Source organism: Notolepis coatsorum (assembly GCF_963971535.1).
Source record: "Notolepis coatsorum genome assembly, chromosome: 6".
Taxonomy (NCBI): domain Eukaryota; kingdom Metazoa; phylum Chordata; class Actinopteri; order Aulopiformes; family Paralepididae; genus Notolepis; species Notolepis coatsorum.
Window position 1 is genome coordinate 153023430 of NC_140170.1, and position 22417 is coordinate 153045846.

At 46.8% G+C, this 22417-nt stretch overlaps 1 protein-coding gene across 3 annotated transcripts in view; it reads right to left on the reverse strand.

Annotated features, from left to right (window-relative positions):
* Positions 1 to 22417, reverse strand: part of scn8ab (sodium channel, voltage gated, type VIII, alpha subunit b) — a gene marked incomplete at both ends in the record, with an annotated part of 164505 nt that overhangs the window by 62446 nt on the left and 79642 nt on the right. For all 3 annotated transcript variants that reach the window (XM_084317717.1, XM_084317715.1, XM_084317716.1), the window contains 2 exons: positions 3009 to 3247; positions 16199 to 16331. In XM_084317717.1, the coding sequence (XP_084173843.1) occupies positions 3009 to 3247; positions 16199 to 16331 (372 nt within the window). The remainder of the gene's footprint in view (positions 1 to 3008; positions 3248 to 16198; positions 16332 to 22417) is intronic.

A 22417-nucleotide genomic window follows, 5' to 3' on the forward strand; every position in this document is an offset into this window, starting at 1 on the left:
GAATAGATGAATAGGTGAATAGGTGAACAGATGAATGGGTGAATAGATGAATAGGTGAACAGGTGAATATATGAATAGGTGAATAGGTGAACACAGGGAACAAAATAACTAGACGCCATTCGCCAAATGCGTGTAGATTTACCGTCTGGCGGCTAAAAATAATAGTCTGCTCGCCAGCTGGCGTGTAGTTCATATCGATACTCTTATTTTGAAAATCCTGTGCGGGTCTCATTGCCGCCCCAAGCGCAGCTCCAGTCATAATATCTGGGCTCCGGCAGCTAGCAACGTTCAGGTTCATATGATACTCTTATTTTGAAAACCCTGTAGCAACTGCGCAAGTCATATGATATCCGCCCACTCAGTGTTTCTTGAAAACAGAGCAGCAGCGTTAAACACAGCAGCGTTAACACAGCAGTGCGCCTACAGACTCAAAATAAGTCTGTGGTGTTTTTTCTTCTTCTCACAACGAGTCCAATGCAGCTACATGCTTTGCACCGTCGCCATTCCTTTATGCCCACATCGCCCGAAATTAACGTTTATGTACCAATCACTACAACGTTAACGTAAGCTAACAAGCTAATCCTGATGATCAGACGAGGCAGAGGGAAAGGGAAGGGAAATGGGGGGGGGGGGGCACTCTCCCCTTCCCTGTGTGTGCGTGTGTGCGTGCGTTTGGAAAGACGAGGGAGTCACTAGTCAGGACTCAGGACAGGAGTATATTATAGTAAACTGAGGATTACTGAGGATGGACAGATAATGTTGATATTCAAATATAAAAAAGTTTCGAGAGGAGTGGAAGTTTGAAGACAGACTACAATATGATGCGGGGTGGTGAGTTGAAACACAGTGTGTGTGTGTGTGTCCCGACCCCACTTCTATGTTTCAATAAATTATTTGCATTTAAAACTATTAACGCTGACTCATTCCTTCAGTCCACTCAAAATGATGCTAATATTCCTTATGTTGTTTATGATATTAATTGAAAATAGCATATGAGAGTATTATATGTAATAATAACACATGGCCATATACTAAAAAGCTATTTATAATTTTTGGCTGGTAAAAAATCTGCCCGGCTAGTACTTTTAAAAATCTACCAGCCAAATGGCTGGTAAGTCAAAAAGTTTAGTTTGTTCCCTGGGTGAACAGGTGAATAGATGAATAGGTGAATAGGTGAATATGTGAATAGGTGAATAGATGAATAGGTGAAAAGGTGAACAGGTGAATATATGAATAGGTGAATAGGCAAACAGGTGAATAGGTAAATAGATGAATAGGTGAATAGGCAAACAACAGGTGAATAGGCAAACAGGCAAACAGGTGAATAGATGAATAGGTGAATAGGTGAATAGATGAATAGGTGAATAGGTGAACAGATGAATAGGTAAATAGATGAATAGGTGAATAGATGAATAGGTGAAAAGGTGAATAGGTGAATATATGAATAGATGAATAGGTGAATAGGCAAACAGGTGAATAGATGAATAGGTGAATAGATGAATAGGTGAATAGGTGAACAGATGAATAGGTGAACAGGTGAATAGATGAACAGATGAATAGGTGAATAGGTGAATAGGTGAATAGATGAATATGTGAACAGGTGAATAGATGAACAGGTGAATAGGTGAACAGGTGAATAGGTGAATAGGTGAACAGGTGAATAGGTGAATAGGTGAACAGGTGAACAGGTGAACAGGTGAATAGGTGAACAGGTGAATGTGAGGCATAAGTTGCAAAGTTCTTTGAATAAAAGCGCTATATAAATGCATTTCAATTAGCATTTAATTGCCATCTTAGTCGCCCAAGACTTTATTAGTTGATTAATAATAATAAATACTATACTATACTATACTATACTATAAATACTAAATAATAATAAATAAATAAAATTTCCCATGCTGAATACGATATTTCTCGAAGAAAGATGAGCACATATCGGGTAATAAACAGCATTTAAAGAGGCTCCTTCTGCACGATTGCATGTGGGGAAAACAAGTTTGCCTGTTCAATTAAATCAACTAATCCATTTGGCAACAATTCGGCTCAAACAAGGGACTAAACACGTTTTGCAATTATGCCACATCAATGTGGAACGCCCTACCCACAGCTGTAAAGGAATGTGAATCACTACCCACTTTCAAAACCACTCTCAAAGAGCACCTACGAGAGACTGCAATTTGAAACTGGCCCCTGTAAATGTCCATAACACAACCCCCTCCAATGTACAATAAATGTCCTATTAATACACAAGACCCTCTTCTTGGGACCAAGTAAGGTTTCGTCGATAATCCAATGTACAGTTACCCTCCCCCTACCCCACCTACCTAACCCCCCCCCCCCCCCCCACCCCACCACCTCCAATGTACAGTTCCCCCCACCCACACCCACCCCACCGACCCCCCCCCCCCCCCCCCTCCACCCCACCTACCAACCTCCGACCTACCAACCTCCTCCAATGTACAGTTTCTTCGTCAAATGTGTATACTCTCTTTTTTAGACTCTTCTTGTATCACACACAAACAGACATACCAGATTTGTAAATCTGGTATGTCATAAATGTATAGATGTAGCAGTACTGTCTATCTGTATGTCATGTATGTCATATATGTTATGATGAATTGAAAATGGGGGACCCTGATGTAAACAAGACGAAAGTCTTTCTCTGGTCTGCATCCCCTTAACAATTGTGTGTATTGAGCTGTACTGTATTGTACCCATTCTGCAATCTGTTAATAAAATTTTCAATCAATCAATCAATCAATCAATCAAACAAACAATCAGTGTTCCTGTGTGGTTGTTATTTTCCATACACACCATATACTATAGTATTTATGGTAAAGTCACAGGAATACTATAGTAATTCACCTTTCTATATATCTATATGTATAATATTCCACTCTAAAAAAAAGAATACGGTGAATCACTACAGCATGTGGTGGAAAACAAGAGGAATACTATAGGTTTTTAACGGTAGATCGTCTGTGTACCGAGGAGCTGCAGGGACTTACCAGGTTGCCCACAGCCAGCACCCCCTCAAACTGGGGCGTCATGGGGTAGTGCTCCATGGCCATGAAGAGGGTGTTCAGGACAATACAGATGGTGATGGCCAGGTCCACAAAGGGGTCCATCACAATCAGGTACACTACGTGCTTAATCTTCAGCCAGAAGGGGAAACACTCCCAGATCAGGAAGATGTTTGCACATTTATACCACCAGGGTGGACACTTCCTCTGTGACTCCTCCAACTCTGTAGGGAAGGAAATAAAGAAGGGGGTGGGGAGAGAGAGGGGGGAGGGGGAGAGAGAGTGAGTGAGATAGAGAGAGAGAGAGAGAGAGAGAGAGAGAGAGAGAGAGAGAGAGAGAGAGAGAGAGAGAGAGAGAGAGAGAGCGAGCGAGAGCGAGAGGGGGGTGAGAGAGAGAGAGAGAGAGAGAGCGAGAGCGAGAGGGGGGTGAGAGAGAGGGAGGGAGAGTGGGAGTGAGTGAGATAGAGAGAGAGGGGTGAGAGAGGGGGGAGAGAGAGAGAGATGGAGAAAGAGAGAAAGACAAAGAGAGGATAGAGATAGAGGAAAGAGAGGGAGGTGAGATAGAGACATAGAGAGAGAGGAAAGAGAGAGCAAGAGAGAGAGAGTGAGAAAGAGAGGATATAGAGAGAGAGGGAGAGGGAGAGAGCGAGGGAAGAGAGACAGAAAAAAGATAGAGGGGGAGAAAGTGAAAGAAAGAGCGACAGGAAAAAACACAATTGTTGCATTAATGGCATTGCATCGTATTGTAAGGAGATGTATCACACCTCATGAGAATACTATGTGTAACTGAGGGGTACAATTCCCTGACTGTATTGTTAGATATGATACTTACTACCACTACCTCTTGTACTTTAGACTCTGGCCACCCAGTACTAGGCATAAATAATTATGGTAAACACTCCCACGTAGATGAAACGATCCAACACAAATGTACCAAGTCGAAAGTCTGCGTTTAATAATAATTAATACATAGCAAAAGGTATGTAGAGCAATCACTTAATTACATTTATGATTTGAAATAGGATGCACTTTTATGGCAAATGAGTATTCGTTGGTATATCAATAGAGAACGTCCAATCTCTGGTGGCGCAGGCGGTAAATATACAACCTGGAATATTTAAGGAATAATAGCAATGATACTTTAATGATTATAGAACTGGATACACTAGGGGGGGATTCCGGTCGCTTGTAAGACAACTGGAGAAGGGGGGGGGGGGGTAGAGTCTGGCTGTATCCGTCTGGCCGAGGGTATCCTGGGAGAACCCACGGTTGTGCGGCTCGGTGCCTCAGCGATCCTCGATCCACAGATGAAAGCAGTTGGACTCTCTGTGGGCCGGCTTCCTCCGGTCCACGATGGAGAGACGTGAAGCGACCTCGTCGTGTAGAGCGTCTCCTCACCTGTCGTCCTCTCCGGGGGGGGGGGTTTCCAACACACGGCAGTGTTGGTCTTTATCCATAGAATAATCACTGTATACAAAGCATAATCCGTGCCTGGGAAGGCGGGCTGTCGTCGGTAGAATAATCCGGTATGCAGGTCCACTCGCTCGTCGGCTCTGGGGCTCCTCGGGTGCAGCCTCACATGGGGTCGGCCACCCTGGATAAGCAGCCAGTTCTCTGCCCGAAACGATGGGGTACTGACTACGATAGTATTCTCACCGCACGAAGCACTACATATGAATAGACTATTATTAGCTTAATAGACTACGTCCAACTCGACGATATAGTGCCAAATATGACTATTCAAATATTAATATACACGATGTCTCAATACCGATGGTAGGCCGAACTTGGCCTTACTCCCACACGTGGCGTCGCGGGGAGGCTTTACGTCTGTCACTCTATTGGAGGGTAAGAAACTGGACTAAAAAAGGAAGTCCTACTTTAGTAGCGCAGTATATATACGCACTATGAACAAATAGTACCGTTAGTGGTGCAGTAGCCAGATTCCTACGCGGAACTAGGACTTGTTCGTACATGTTGAGCGGTACGTTTGAACTGGGTCTGGGGGGTATGGCAGCCTGGCACCAAGGTCTCGACCAATAGTAGAATGGAGACTATTATGGGATGTTCAGTAGGCTAGAATGGATATTCAATGCATATTGTACAAGGAATATACAAGGGATATCAGGGAATATTAGAGAATATACAAATACAATTAAATATATATATATAAATAAATATATATATTCGGTTTAATCTGGCCCTTCACAACAGCCACCCCCTGATTGGTCCCAGACCTAATCAGTTAAGCAGAGACAGATTAATCGCGTTGTCTATTTACACATAAGGGTTTGCTGTAGGGGTCAGTCAACTTCACAAAGTCATAGGGTTATAGGGTCATGGTCATCATCGATTGTGTCTGGGAGTCGGGGCAGTTCTATGAGCCTCGCCACAGGACGGGTGTAAGTGCGACCCTGGACAAGCACTTCAGCTGCTCGGACCTTGCCGTCGGCACCGGTGATCACTTTGCTTACGCGGCCGGCCGGCCACATAGCTCTGGGCAGTGATTGATCAATAATCATGACGACTGTTCCTTCTGTCAAATTGTCTCTCTCCTTTACCCACTTCTGGCGGGTCTGTAGAGACGGTAGGTAGTGCAGTAGGAATGTCCTTTGCTGTGCACTCTCTATGGTAGTGCAATCATCTATGTTGGGGTCTGCGGAGATAACAGTGCTCAATCCACAGAACACAGGCTTCTTATTCTCAGCCTCCTCCTGACTGGCTTCCCTCGGGATAGGCGTGGGCCACTCTCCTTTCGGGAGCTTTAGGAATGCTGGGCCGTCACTGTAGACATTGCGACGGGTGAGGTCATCTAGGGGCATTCCCCGGGTGATGACGTCAGCTGGGTTCTGTTTTGTATCAACGTAGCGCCACTCTGTTTCTCCGGTTAACTCTTCGGTTAAGTCTTGAATCTCGGTGACTCTGACTCCCACGAAGACTTTGTACTTGCATGAGTCCGATTTGATCCAGGCGAGTACTGTCGTGGAATCTGACCACAGGATTGTTCTAGACACCGGTATGGTGAGCTCACGTTGGATGAGCGTGGCTAGGTGCGCTCCGGCTAGGGCTGCGCAGAGCTCTAGGCGTGGGATAGATTGTTGCTTGCGTGGGGCTATTCTCGAGCGGGCGAGGACAAATGCTGTGTAGATCTCTCCCCCCTCTTCTTGGGCCCGCAAGTAGGCTACTGATCCGTATGCGACCTCTGAGGCGTCACTGAAGACGTGTAAGTCCATTTTACATGTCTCTGGCCTCACCGTGGGTGGGAAGTAGCTTCGGCGCATATTAACGCCTGGGAGTGAGTGGAGCTCCATCTCCCACTCTCTCCAGGTGGATGCAAGGTGTGCGGGAATGGGGTCGTCCCAGCCCTGGTCCTTATCCCACAATGCTCGTACAATCATTTTTGCCCTGGTGGTGTACGGTAGAATACATCCTAGCGGGTCATATTGTCGGGCGAGTGTTGTGTACACACTCCGTCTGGTGGTCGGCGCCGCCGCCGGCCTTCCCTGCTCCGTAGTCAGGGGCTTGTGTCTGTAGTGAAGCGAATCTGTTTTGAATCGCCACACCAATCCCAGGGTCATCTCCTGGGCTTCTCCCGGGATTGTAGCCATCCAGGTCTCGCTGCTGGCTGCCTTGTCCTCGGAGGAGAGGCTGCGCAGTACTTGCGGATCGCTGCTGGCCCACTGCCTGAGATCAAATCCGCCTTTGATCAATGAGGCGCGGAGTTTAATCAGGAGAGCCTCGGCTTCTTCCTGGGTTGAAAGGCTTTGTAGACAGTTGTCTACGTAGAAGCTGTTCTTTACGCTGTGTCGGACCTCTTCGTCCGCTGCTGGGTCCTCTGCTACATGTTTCTGTAGTGCAAATGTAGCACAGCAGGGGCTGCACGTCGTTCCGAAGGGGAGGACTTCCCATTGGTAGATGGCTGGGTGCTCATCTCCTGGCTTCTCTCTCCATAGGAACCGCAACAGGGGCTTGTCCTCCTCTACTAATCTCACCTGCAGGAACATTCCTTTAATGTCCCCGCTGATGGCCACCTTTTCCTGGCGGAAGCGGAGTAGAACGCCGAGTAGGGAGGGGCCGAGTGTGGGACCGGGCAGTAACTCTTTATTCAGATTTTGGGATCCGATCTGGTAGCTGCAGTTAAATACTATGCGGTCTTTACCGTTGTGATGGACCTTGTGGTGAGGCACGTACCACGATTCAGTGGTCTGGTCAGCCTCTTTAATGTCCATCTTTGTGACGTGTCCCGCTGTGATGAGCTTCTCAATCTCGGCGCGGTATACACTCTCTTGGGCGGGGTTCTTGGCTAAGCGCCGCTCCGTGTTCAGCAGGTACCGTTCTGTGGCGTCTGTCTTGGCGTGGAAAGTAGGCATTCCTTCTCGCCGCAGGAGTGGCGTGGCGTATCTCAACACGCCGTTGACCGGGACTCTCTTGGTCCCTGTCTCGAGGAGGTGAATGGCGTAAATGTCATCTTTAGAGCGAATGTCTTTCTTTCGGTTCTTAAAGGGCATTTGTTCCAAGGTCCATAACCGCTCTACGTGTTGCAGGAGTGCGGTTTCTCCCTCTGTGACTCGGGAGTGGAGACATCTAGTGGCTGTACTTCGGTTGAGAGATTTGGCGAGCGGGCCTTGGAGAGTCCATCCCAAACGGGTCTCGACTGCTGCAGGACAGCCTCGGGGTCCGGTATGAACCCGGTCTATCGGGACAATGAGGTCTGCATGGTCGGAGCCTATCAACAGGGTCGGCATAGCATTGTCTATGAGCGGGATCGGTAACTTGCGCAGATGTGCATATTTCTCCATCAGCTTGGCGACGGGGTATGTGTACCGCGACAGTCCTATTTCTTGGCTGGTGAAAGCGTCTGTAATCTGGTACCGTCGCTCAGGCTGGCCGCTTGCTGCGATAGAGAATGAGACATTCTCGCCCTTTATCGTCTTCAAATCTCGTCTTATTGTCCGAATTGTCATTTGGGTTTCGCTTCCCCGCAGCCCTAGCTGGGCCGCAGCGGAGGCGAGCAGAAGGGTCTTCTCTGACCCGTCATCGAGGACGGCGTAAGTGTCCAGGACTTTATTCTGGTAGCTTAGTGTCACACGCACTACTTTTAGGAGTACTCGGGCTCCACTGCTGCTGGCGGGATCGATGTACATGACGCTCGCTTTGCTGCTGGATGGTGCGGGTGAAGGGCGCCGTCTGTTACTGTCGTGAAGTATGTCCAGATGGGCTCCATCGCACTTGGTGCACCTTTTCTTTAAGCGGCATTCGGCTGCCATGTGTGAGCGCGCACAGCGAAAACAGCGCTTGTTGGACTTTATCCATTGACTTGCTTCCTCCGCGTTCAGCTTGGGGAAGGAGTCACATTGCGCTAGCCAGTGTTCTTTCTCACAGTAGGGGCACACTATCTTCCACTTCTCCGTTCTGGAGGGGGTACTGTGGCTCCTGCTGCTCGGTACTGACTCCGATTGGTGCATCACAGTCACCGATCTTCTTCCATCATTTAGTCGTCTGGTTCCTTCTCTGGAGCCAGGGGTGCTCCGTCCGAATGTATCTAGCCGTAGGCTGCTGACTTCTCTCGCCAGGAAGTCTGCTAGATCGAGGAGGTTCGGTTCGGGGCCATTCGGGTCTCGGTGGTCTCTCTGCCGCCTAAAACGCTCCTGTCGAGCGGGCGGCAGCTTCTCCAAGATCCTTTCCACATTTGAGTTGGCGTAAAGTTCATGCCTCCCCTTCTCTCTCTGCGCTCCCAACATCCCTACCAGGGACTGCACTCTGATGGACAGGTCGTCCAGTGCTCGATTGTCTATTGCTGGGGGTAAGCGGTCGATGTGTCGGATCTCCTGGATCACGTAATCCCATATGCGCCCATACCTCTGGTCCAATGCTACCAGCGCTGCTGTGTATGGGGTGGTGGAGGTCGCGTAGGCGAGCGCTATATTATGTGCGTGGGGTACCTTTAAGTGCTTCAGTAGGATGGCGTATTTATGGCGTTCATCCAATACATCCACCAACATGGTCTCCAGACACATGCGGAGTTCTGTATACTGGGCCCGGTTCTCTTGGGTGAAGTCGGGTACCATAGGCGTGCCAATGTATGACGCTGACTGTGGATACATCGGCGAGCGTTGGGGGAGAGGCCTCCTAGGCGAGTCTCCTCCCGCTCCTTGGTATGGGCTGGTACCGGCAGTGTACCATGGCCCGCTTGTCCAGGTGCTGTTCCTCGGTGCGGGTCGTGCGTCGTGCTCACCCGTGTATAGAGTCGGGGGTCTGTAGCGCAGCTCCGCGGGAGTATAGCCTGGGCTGTACCGGACCTCCTGGTCCGGTAGAGTACTGTGCTGTCGTCGGGCGTGGTTCTCCTCCTCTTCCTCTTCGTCTTCAGTTAGGTCATCCAGTGCTTGTAGTCTCTGGTTTAGCCTCTCCACAGGATATGCTGCTCCTTCCCGGTTGCTAGGTCTCGCTTGGACCGGTGGGGGGAGGTGGTCTGTGGGGGGTATAGACCTCGTCTGTTGGTCAAGTTCAGGGTTGTTTACTCGGCTAGGGGATGCCGCCCTGGAGGTGTGTCTAGACGAGTTCCTGGAGCCTCTGGCGGAGGGAGAGGGTGTTGTCCGTCTGATCAGCTGTTCTATTAGTTGCGCTTGCTGTCTGTCGCGCTCTGCGTCCCGTAGAGCACCAGCAGCTGCTCGCTGGCTGTCTGCTCGGTCTCGGGCCACATTCTCTTCCCTCTGAATGCGTCTTATTTCTAGACGTATATGCTCTTCTTCGCTCCGCTGCTGGATCTGCAGTCGGTCGCGTTCAGCAGCGGCGTTCAGGCTGATGAGGAAGGCCTGCTGTAGGGTCCTCTCTGCCTCGCTGGGGGAAGGCGGTTGTATAGGGGAGCCTTCCCTCGGGGTACTCCTTGCGGAGCCTTGGAGCTCTATCTCCACGGTGCTCTCCCCGTCTTCTTCCGTGCCGAGTTCTCTCTCGGTAGCGTTGTATTCCTCCCGGGACTCATCGGGGACTACTTCTTCAGTACTGGCGGGGTGTGAAGTCATGTCTGGTTCCCACTGGTCCCCACCGTGAACTTGGTCAGTTACATTAGAACCCGTAGGGGCCTCTATGGTCGGGGTAGTCTGGGCGTTGGGGTTAGACATACTTTTACTTTCTAGTTTTACCGCGTTTACTGTTAGTAGAAGACTAGGTTGTTGACTGACAGCGTAAGCCTCTAAGTACTGAGGGAGCCGTCGTTCGCGCTGCGGGCGTTGGTTAGGAGGATCGTTTCGTGGAGTGTTCATCATAGGCCATTTCAATATTAATAACACTATATTAATATTACACTAATTACCATCCGGCTCGAAGGACCAATTGTAACTGAGGGGTACAATTCCCTGACTGTATTGTTAGATATGATACTTACTACCACTACCTCTTGTACTTTAGACTCTGGCCACCCAGTACTAGGCATAAATAATTATGGTAAACACTCCCACGTAGATGAAACGATCCAACACAAATGTACCAAGTCGAAAGTCTGCGTTTAATAATAATTAATACATAGCAAAAGGTATGTAGAGCAATCACTTAATTACATTTATGATTTGAAATAGGATGCACTTTTATGGCAAATGAGTATTCGTTGGTATATCAATAGAGAACGTCCAATCTCTGGTGGCGCAGGTGGTAAATATACAACCTGGAATATTTAAGGAATAATAGCAATGATACTTTAATGATTATAGAACTGGATACACTAGGGGGGAATTCCGGTCGCTTGTAAGACAACTGGAGAAGGGGGGGGGGGGGGGTAGAGTCTGGCTGTATCCGTCTGGCCGAGGGTATCCTGGGAGAACCCACGGTTGTGCGGCTCGGTGCCTCAGCGATCCTCGATCCACAGATGAAAGCAGTTGGACTCTCTGTGGGCCGGCTTCCTTCGGTCCACGATGGAGAGACGTGAAGCGACCTCGTCGTGTAGAGCGTCTCCTCACCTGTCGTCCTCTCCGGGGGGGGGGTTTCCAACACACGGCAGTGTTGGTCTTTATCCATAGAATAATCACTGTATACAAAGCATAATCCGTGCCTGGGAAGGCGGGCTGTCGTCGGTAGAATAATCCGGTATGCAGGTCCACTCGCTCGTCGGCTCTGGGGCTCCTCGGGTGCAGCCTCACATGGGGTCGGCCACCCTGGATAAGCAGCCAGTTCTCTGCCCGAAACGATGGGGTACTGACTACGATAGTATTCTCACCGCACGAAGCACTACATATGAATAGACTATTATTAGCTTAATAGACTACGTCCAACTCGACGATATAGTGCCAAATATGACTATTCAAATATTAATATACACGATGTCTCAATACCGATGGTAGGCCGAACTTGGCCTTACTCCCACACGTGGCGTCGCGGGGAGGCTTTACGTCTGTCACTCTATTGGAGGGTAAGAAACTGGACTAAAAAAGGAAGTCCTACTTTAGTAGCGCAGTATATATACGCACTATGAACAAATAGTACCGTTAGTGGTGCGGTAGCCAGATTCCTACACGGAACTAGGACTTGTTCGTACATGTTGAGCGGTACGTTTGAACTGGGTCTGGGGGGTATGGCAGCCTGGCACCAAGGTCTCGACCAATAGTAGAATGGAGACTATTATGGGATGTTCAGTAGGCTAGAATGGATATTCAATGCATATTGTACAAGGAATATACAAGGGATATCAGGGAATATTAGAGAATATACAAATACAATTAAATATATATATATAAATAAATATATATATTCGGTTTAATCTGGCCCTTCACAACACTATGAATTACAATATTGTGATGCCAGTCGTTTTTGTTGTACACCCATGTAACTTTGCTCACATTACCATCATTTCATTGGGTTTGTGACCCATCAATAGAAGGTGGGGGGGGGGGGGGGGGGGGCTAGAAGAGATTAATGTGCACAGCAGCTTTAACAACAGTGTTATGAAACATATCCTGCAAGTGTTGATGTTTGGACAAACTCATTGATTTGTGGCCAAATTTGCACCAGGCCCATTGCACGTGTTTGGAACGGGGGTGGCACCCCAAGATTAAAGAATACCTTCACACACGTGGTTCAACAGTGTTACGAAACCACATTTTCTAATGATTGGACAAAAGGATAAGCGCTCAATGAAAAATCGCCCAATCCCCTTGCCAAACATCTATGCTAATCATGGTCAAATAAAAAGGTCATCATTGTGTGTGTGTGTGTTTGTTTTCTGTGTGTGTGTGTGTGTGTGTGTGTGTGTGTGTGTGTGTGTGTGTGTGTGTGTGTGTGTGTGTGTGTGTGTGTGTGTGTGTGTGTGTGTGTGTGTGTGCGTGCGTGCGTGCGTGCGTGCGTGCGTGCGTGCGTGCGTGCGTGCGTGCGTGCGTGCGTGCGTGCGTGCGTGCGTGCGTGTGTGTGTGTGTGTTGGGGTAAGGAATAGGATACAAACCCGGCTTAGGGGAAGGGGTGGTGGGTGCAGGAGGGAATAGTTCAAGCGTGAGCTCCAGGTATTGACAACGCCGATGCTACATATCCTACCACATGGCCCCCAATGGCACCACAACCCAACGTGTAGATAGATAGGCAGTGAGAGCCGGCGCATCACCAGGGTTATCAAGTGGGCACCTCCCTTCACTGGTGTTTCGTCAAGTTAGGCCCACGACACGGGAAGGCTCAACAGTAACCACCCCCTCCATGCTAGCTACCCTTTTTCCATGATATCCACACGCTGAACTTCCTTATGTCATCCTATGTAAAAATAATTAAAAAAAATCCTGATGATGACAATTTCATACATGAAACAGCAACAGAGAAGATACACCTCCTCCACTGAATCCTCCCAAGGCACGGTCAATTCTATAAAATAAACAAACTGCTGACTGTCATAATACTAGGTCAGGCCTCAAGTTAATGCTAACTATCTCTCGTGGAACAACACGTGTTCCTCCCAAATCTACATGCATCTCCCAATCAGTAGCTCCATTTAGGTGGCCTGACTCATGCCTGCCTAAAAACCTACCTCCTTGACTCATGGCTTGACTCATGCCTGCCTAAAAACCTACCTCATTGACTCATGGCCTAACTCATGCCTGCCTAAAAATCTACCTCATTGACTCATGCCTGCCTAAAAACCTACCTCATTGACTCATAGCCTGACTCATGCCTGCCTAAAAACCTACCTCCTTGACTCATGGCTTGACTCATGCCTGCCTAAAAACCTACCTCATTGACTCATGGCCTAACTCATGCCTGCCTAAAAATCTACCTCATTGACTCATGCCTGCCTAAAAACCTACCTCATTGACTCATAGCCTGACTCATGCCTGCCTAAAAACCTACCTCATTGAATCATGGCTTGACTCATGCCTGCCTAAAAACCTACCTCCTTGACTCATGGCTTGACTCATGCCTGCCTAAAAACCTACCTCCTTGACTCATGGCTTGACTCATGCCTGCCTAAAAACCTACCTCCTTGACTCATGGTCTGACTCATGCCTGCCTAAAAACCTACCTCCTCTCCTCTACTCTACACTCCCTCGTGGACAAATTGAATGGCTGCACCCTCCACCCGATTACATCCTGAATTAATATGTACTCTTCTACTTTCAATTCCTGCCGCTAAAACCATGCCCCCCCCCCCTCATTTGGAACTCCCCCTAGTGGTCCATTTGAATGAAACTTTCAGGGTATGTTTAATTTACGTATTCTCGAAGACACTCTGATGTCACGAGACCGCCGCCATCTTGGTATGAGGGTAACAAACTGATTTCTACCATCAAATGCATGCGTTGAGCTCCGTTTTTATTACATGTTTTATCACATTCTTGTTCATTTCATAACATTTTCATACGATTTGTTTTGAAAATATTGAGGCCAACATGGCATTTCACTATTTCGAAAGCCTTTCTGGTGATTCTAAGGTGAGATATGAGTCAAAGAAGTTCCCCCTGATTGACTGGTGTTGTGATCGTGGTAGCTACATGCTAAGCTAACGTTAATTACATCATATCGAACCGATAGGAGCTTATCGTATCTAATCTTACATGGTGGTACCACGTGTGCCACTACCCGATCAAACATCCACGTAAGATTAGATAAAATAAGCTCCTATCAGTTCGATATGATATAATTAACGTTAGCTCAGCATGTAGCTATTTGTCTAGGTTAACGTAGCTAACGTTAGCTGCCAGCCACTTTTTCCTCCGTGATGGTAGAAAACTTGCGATTTGGATTTCTGTTTTTGTCATTAATACAACGCGTAACACAGCAGCTCTTTGGCATTGTGAAGGACAGAAGAAAATTCCGCTTGATTGTCTTTAATTTGCCGCTTTAACAATCAGTTTCTCCACTAAATGAAGCGTACACAATGTACCAGGCGGGGCAGTTTCCCCCCACGCTGCAGTTGCGTAGCAACAACAGACAGGAAGTTGACTTCGAGAATGTGCACATATCCTTTTTTTGTGATGATTGACCCAACAGTTCATAGACTTTGGTTTTTTTATGTGCTGAAGCTGAAGATGTGTTCATTGGTCAACATCTTCAAAAAACTATTTGAACAAGCCATATAAAATGTTTGAAACGTTTGTTCCAGTAATGGTCCACTGAAAATGTGGTAGCAAGGAGAAGAGATGTCAAAAATGTGTTATTCCAAAATAGTTTTATCTAATATGGGGGAATTTATGGGTCCTTGAGGCAGATTTATAGAGTGAGGATAGCTGGAAGGTACCTTGTTTAGTGTAAATTGGACGTATGGCATAGGAGTTATGACCTTTCAAATTTCACACACACACACACACACACACACACACACACACACACACACACACACACACACACACACACACACACACACAAACACACACACACACACACACACACACACACACACACACACACACACGCACACTGACCAGACCGAAAACATTGCGCCGCTTGGCAGAGATAATGACTTTTCATAACGGTGCAGCCATCTGTCAATCAATGCAAACAGGGCTGGACCATTAGGACTAGACCTATTTGCTGATTGGGTAATAATTTGCTGTAGATTACACTGCCTGGCTGAAAGCACCTGCAGCACAGAAATGTTATTGATAGAATGGCCATTCAATCTACATTCTTGAACTCCATTTGGCTGGTACACCCATAGGGTACACCAAAGATGCCATAGAATCTTTGATAATGCTGTCATGGAAATTAGTTGGTGTGGTGCATGAGACTCCGAAGGTTAATATGCAAAGAAAATAATCATCATACACTATGGAAAGTTCTTTTCTATCCAATCAAGTTCTATGACTTGCAGTCTGTAGCTGAGCTGAGTCGTTTTCAGTGTTATATGATCTTTTCATAGTGTAGCTCTGCGCACGGTATAACTATGAGCGGCTCAGCTGCTGTTTCAAGGTGAACGTTAGGAAACGGCTCCTAGAAAATATCTCAGAGTAATGGACTTCCTGGGAGAGGGAGGCTTCCTGCTTTAGTGTATGAGATCTGTACATTGTGTACATATATTATTAATAGTGTTGTATTTTACTTTGAGCAATATAGTGTAGGCTGATGATAATAATGTTTATGTAAATAATATGTGCTGCTGAGACCAAGGACCACAATGGAAATAAGTCTGTGACTTTTTGTCAAATTGTCAAATAAACTAAACTAAACAAAAATAAAAAGCTTCGCTCAGAGCGGACAAACGCACTTAGCGGGGCTGCTCAGTTCCGCTCACTCTGAACCTTCTGACTAGCCTCAGCATACAGAAGAAATGGATCCTACACTAACGCTCCTACAATTTTCTGTGCTAGATAGCAGTCACTCAGCGCTCAGATAGAGCAGAACGTTAAGTGATTCAAAGATGCACTCAGTTACTTAAAGCACATATTGTTATATCAGCATCAGAATGTTCAGCTCTAAGAAAAATTACTAACCTTTGTACTGTCTTTTACTAGTATGCCTATTCTTATTACGTACTATGCTTATATGCACTCAAGTCTGTGGCACTCAAGTTCGACACTGTTTGATGAACAATGCTACTTACCCTTAGCTGCCAGAGTTGTACCCTTCCTGCTGACTGTTGTACAGAACTTGGATAAAAGCGTCAGCTGAATGACTACATGTAAATGTAAATGTGAATTCTATCCCACGTGTGAGACCATACACCTGAAAGGGTTAATAGACTATTAAATAAACAAGGGGAAGGTGGTCCGTACCCTCCATCAGCGTGTTGGTGACCACGCTCAACTGGCTGTTGGCCCGGTCCTTCCCTTTGAAAGAGTTGTTGAGCTGGTCCACAGACACCATGAGAGAGCCAGAGTGTTTCTTCTTCACCTCCACCTCTGTGGTCTGTAGAGAGAGAGAGGGAGAGAGAGAGAGAGAGAGAGAGAGAGAGAGAGAGAGAGAGAGAGAGAGAGAGAGAGAGAGAGAGAGAGAGAGAGAGAGAGAGAGAGAGAGAGAGAGAGAGAGAGAGTGTGTCAGAGACAGCACACGCAGACACACACACACACACACACACGTGCAAGCCTCGTCCCCAGCGTGCTCTGAGGTTGAAAGTACGAACGCCCTCTTACTGCAGCTCATCTCTGCAAACCTGGACAAACTAAGGTTTTCGATCATTTGAAATGAGGACCATGTAGACTCAGCTATGTACAATTACACAGAATAAGGATTTTACTTAGCAGCATAACTGGACATACCACTTTAACATAACATTTGTAGGTCAATGGGTCAAGAATTGAATGCTCCCATCCACTGGAATACACAAACATCATATAACATGTATACGTTTTAAGGCTGTCAATCTATTAAAATATTTAATCTGATTAATCGCATGATTGTCCATAGTTAATCGTGATTAATCGCAAATTAATCGCATATTTCTTATCTGTTCTAAATCTACCTTAAACTGATATTTTTCAAGTTTTAATACTCTTTTCAACATGAGAGTAGACAAATGCTTGCTTTATGCAAAAAAATGCATGTTTATTTATTGCCACAATGAGAAATACAGTCCAGAATCTTCAAGTAACTAAGATGTGCAAACTGCATTGTAAAACAAAATGCTGAAATCATGAATTATTTTATAAAAGCCCAACAAAAAAACAACAGATGGGCATACCAATTTACTAAATGTAATATTACATAGTAATGAACTAATGATTACTAACACAGTAGTGTGTTGAACTATTCATCCCCATTTTTTTGTTTAAGCAGCCATTTAACACAAAAGGATGACCCTCATGCATTGCAAATTTGCATCAAATTAAAAACAAACAGAGTGATGCACAAAATAACTTCAAAGAAAAGAATAATTTAAAACAATGAATAAAGTGTGCATGAAATAATAGGGGAAAGAAAAAGTTAGGAACTTGTTACATTCACCCACACAAGGACTGAGGACTCACACCCCCCGCCCCCCCCCCCTCTCTCTCTCACACACACACACTCTCCTAGCTCTTTCTCTCTTGCCCCTTCCTCCTCTCTCTCTCTCTCTCTCTCTCTCTCTCTCTATAGTATAGCTTGAGATTGTAAAATATAGCATTGTATAGCAGTGTACATAAAGACCCAATGCCTCATCCGTAGCTAACAGTGTACTGCACTACCACAGGACCTAGCATGTCCTACCATGCTCTGTAAATAACTCTAAATAATTGGTTGGACTCTTATTATTATTACTATTGTATATGCACATTGTTGCGGGCGAGACCGCCCGCATTTCACTGTATACCTGTATGCCGTGACAAATAAAACTCTTGTATCTTGTATCTCCGTCATCCTCCACAATGTGTATCAGTTGTAGCGCTGTCCCCCTGTCTCCCCTGCAAATTATCCAGTGTGGTTTGCATCGGCGGTGTGCTTGGCCGACGAAAGTACTATTTGAGACTAGATGTAGGCCTACTCCGGTGGTAACTAAATTCACATCGACAGTAAATACAAATAACTTTTGTCCTGTCGAGCGAGCCATCAGGCATGGCTTTGAAGCTGAACTTGCCATTCAAAATAGTATCATACTCAGTGGTGCAGTGGTCATGGCAGTGACGCGGGAACTAGGGGTGCTGAGGGTGCTGCAGCACCCCCACCTGTTGGCGGGGAGTTGTAACATACGGTTATCCTATAACCATAGTTATATGAGTATAGCGAGCGCTCTGCACTCTAGTGGAACCCTATCCCTTATCAATCTAATACTGAATAAATGTATTCACATGTACACACCCATCCGCCTGGCCACACCCACATCCGCTCCTCTACATAAGCGGGGACGTGGCCATACTAACAGCTCCTTCCCAAGTCTTTCACCACCGAAGGCGAAGACCACGGGGTCCTCAGTGAGTCAGTGCAGAGCGCTCGCTATACTCATATAACTATGGTTATAGGATAACCGTATGTTATATATCGTATAGCTTACGCACTGCACTCTAGTGGAACACAGGAGATGAGCAGAGCAGAAACTCGACAAATGCTCAACTCCGCTACCAACACACCGGGGAATCAACCAACCCCCTATGTTTTGTTTAACAGGAGGCGGTTGCTGCATAAAATGTATACCTAGGTAAATGGAATATTGCTCCACTTCTACAAGGGCTATTTGCATATTCTTGGTATCTAGGTATATCTATGGACCTCAGTGAATGTATTCTCAGTGTCAGAAATATTGTGTCTATGGCTTGCTTAAATTGTGATGAAACAAAGGAAAATATGAATTATGATTTTTCTTTTCATCTTTGACAGTGAATAACACCATGATAATAATGACCAGACTTAAAAAACTACCACTGAACTCATTCAGTACCCTCTTGAGATCATGTGTACAAAAGATCTAAGGAAATTAATAAAGGGAAGATGATAAAACTGAAGGTGCTGTATATACAGTACTGAATTCTCCCATCCGGACCAATGCAATTTGAAATATTAGTATAGAATATAGAATATATGCTTATACATTACCTTATTATAGCCAATTCGCACATTTATATATATATATAGTATCTTTCAAATGGCCGAGTTCAATTTGGATATAGTATCACCAGGCGTGCATAATAACAGATACTGATATTTACTGTAATCGACTGTACTTTTTTATTTCCCCCACAGTGTAACCATTTTGAAACTAATTTCAGATCTAACTGTTCCTACATGGTAACAATAGTGAGGAGAAACTGACTGCGTTTCAATATTTGTCAAAAACGTTACCTTTTGTAGCTTATTATCGCGAATCATAACAATTATTGATATGATTCATTCAGAACGCTGAACTTTGAACCACCATAGTATGTGACAGGAAGTGTAGATCGGAGAAATTTCAACGCTGGCCGATAGCTATGAATCTCCTCTACAAAATGGCCACAAAAAAACTACAATTCCCATGGTTCAACATTTCCATTTCCGGTTCCGGGTCAGATAGACGATTGCATATCGAAAACTTAAAACGATATAAGTACACTTTTAACCTATTGCTAAACTATTGCCAACCTAACGTTTTACATTCTACATGCATTTGTGACATAGTAGTGATGTTAATACTTGAAAACGGTTGATTTTAAAATCACAAATTATTTTCATCATTCATAAAAATATGCCTATATGATCATAATGTCAAAAGGGGTTGGTACCGACCCCGTCGAGTGGAACAGGTTAACCCCCCGAAGAAAAAACTCTGAAACACAACTGCGCGTATACACCGGCTATACAGGCAGTACAAGTGTTTCAGTTTTCAAGAAGGGGTTAACCCAGGCCAACAGGTCGACAAGAACGAGTCCGGACCTGGGCCCGGCGGACCGGGACGTACACAGGGATGCCAGAGGGGTACAATAGAACCACCTCGACAGCCCCCTCCCAGAGGAAGGGAGGGGCGAAAAATAATGGAAAAGGAACAGGCCCCTTAGCACAGCGCAAGTTACAACACAATATGGACCAAGCAACTGCGAAGGATAACTCGTAGTGACGTAAGCACGACACACACCTCCATAACATCAAACCCTGCGACGCCCGGGCCAACCCGGCATTTCCCCCCCCAAAAAAGCACAAAGTCCTTCAGGGTACCAGAACAGCAGATCTGCGCCCCGGCGGACAACGGGTTAACTGACCTGGTCCGGCGCGACCAGAACCAGTCCTGTGTCCTAATCACGCCACCATCCCCAGTCCCAAGAGGGGGGTAGGTACGCGTGTCGGTCTAAAACATCACAGAGGGCGCCACCAAACGGTCAGAACATGAACGCATCGTGCACGGTGGCCCACCCCATGGGCGTGAGACCCCTCCGCCAATGTTTCGATCTACTCCGTCATCTCCCTCCAGAGATGAGCGAGAGTTCGTCGAGATTAACCTAGTACACTGGCGCTCGGAAGAGATAAAATCTCCATCCCAGTTGCTCCACAAAAAACGCAGTTTCTATAATGAGCAACCAAGGCGTGCCAGCCCATGCGTGGTTCCACACTGAATCCATAATGGCGCGACCCCGGTCAGTCGCCTTTGGTTTAGCTCCGCGACGATTGTGCACATTTTTAGCTATTATGTTTGTTTTTTCGACTTTTTTTATTAAAACATCACTGGCGGGTATGTCATACGACCGCCAGACACTTATGGACCTAAACTCCGGACTCAAATTGGAGTTGGGAGACACTTTATGCCCAGAAGGGCTAACAGAAATCAAGCGGGAGAACGACAACAAAGGATACGGCAGAAAGAAACATAGAGGTAGACGAGGCGGTATCAGACTTAGATTAAAAAGATCTGCTTACCGTCCAGCAATTCCATCCATCTTTCTGGCGAATGCACGTTCGTTGGAGGGAAGGATGGACGACTTGAGAGCGAGGGTCCGATTCCAACGGGAGATGAGAGACGTTAATATCATGTGTTTCACTGAGACATGGCTCAAGCCAGCGACGCCGGACAACAGCGTCTCTCCATCGGACAATTTCACCGTCCTGAGAGCAGATCGCACGGCATCCTCTGGGAAGAGCGTCGGAGGTGGGGTCTGCATCCTCACGAACAATCTCTGGGTTAATCCCAAGGAAGTACATGTCCTCTCAAGTTCATGCTCCCCAGATATGGAACATCTCCAAATCCTGTGCAGGCCGTACCACCTACCCCGTGAATTTACCGCGGTCATTATATCCGTTGTGTATATTCATCCACAGGCAAATACTGGCAAAGCGCTGGGGGAATTACACGACCACATCAACAAACAGCAGATCAAGCACCCGGAAGCCGCGACGATAGTGACTGGTGATTTCAACCAGGCAAACCTGAAAAAAGTGATGCCGACCTTTTTTCAGCACATCGCCTGCTCCACAAGAGGGGGGAACACACTCGACCACTGCTACACCCCGTTCAGAGCTGCCTACAAGGCTGTAGCGGCTCCGCCACTGATGGGCTCTGTAAGCGCGAGCGATCACGACTCCATCTTTTTAATCCCAGCATACAAACGCGAAGTCGTCGTGTCACGTGAGACAAAAAAGTGGTCTGACGAATCAGAGGCCGAGCTCCGCGACGCGTTCAAGGATACAGACTGGGACATGTTTGAAGGAAGCGCCAGTGACGTCAGCGAGTATGCTGATACCGTTGTAAGCTACATAACTACAGTGGCAGACGGCATTGTCCTCACAAAGACGGCGCGGGTTTTCCCAAACCAGAAACCTTGGGTGGACAGCACTATAAGAACAGCCCTAAACTCACGCACCACGGCTTATAACCTGGGCAGAGAGTCAGGAAATATGGAAGAATACAAGGCTTCAGTCTACACTCTACGCAAGGCTGTTAAACTTGCTAAGAGGACATATGCTGAGAAACTGGAGACACAAATGGCACAAAACGACACAAGAGGCTTGTGGAGGGGACTGAAGACAATAACTGACTACAAAGTCAGCGCCCCCTCAATGGGGAGCGACGACGCCTCTCTAGCGGACAAACTCAACTCCTTCTACGCTCGGTTCGGTGTAGACAGTGTCGCCGCTAGCCCTCTGGCTAGTGACGTCACTGGCGCACCGGCTGTTGTGGAGGGGGGGGGGCAACCGCGGGGGGGCGGGGGCGCTCTCTCGTTGTCGGAACACAGTGTGAGAAGAGCATTTATGCAGGTGAACACCAGGAAGGCTGCAGGCCCAGATGGTATAACAGGACGCATACTTAAGTCCTGTGCAAACCAGCTTGCCCCGGTGTTCACCGCCATATTTAATCAATCCCTGGCGGAGTCAGTAGTCCCTGCCTGCTTCAAGATGTCTACCATCATCCCTGTACCGAAGAAACCCTCCCCAACATGTCCAAATGATTACAGACCGGTGGCACTCACCTCTGTGGTCATGAAATGTTTCGAGAGGCTGGTCAAGGACCACATTTGTGCCTCTCTCCCCAGTGATATGGACCCTATGCAATTTGCATACAGGACAAACAGGTCCACTGATGACGCGGTCTCCCAGGTACTGCACAGCACTCTCTCCCA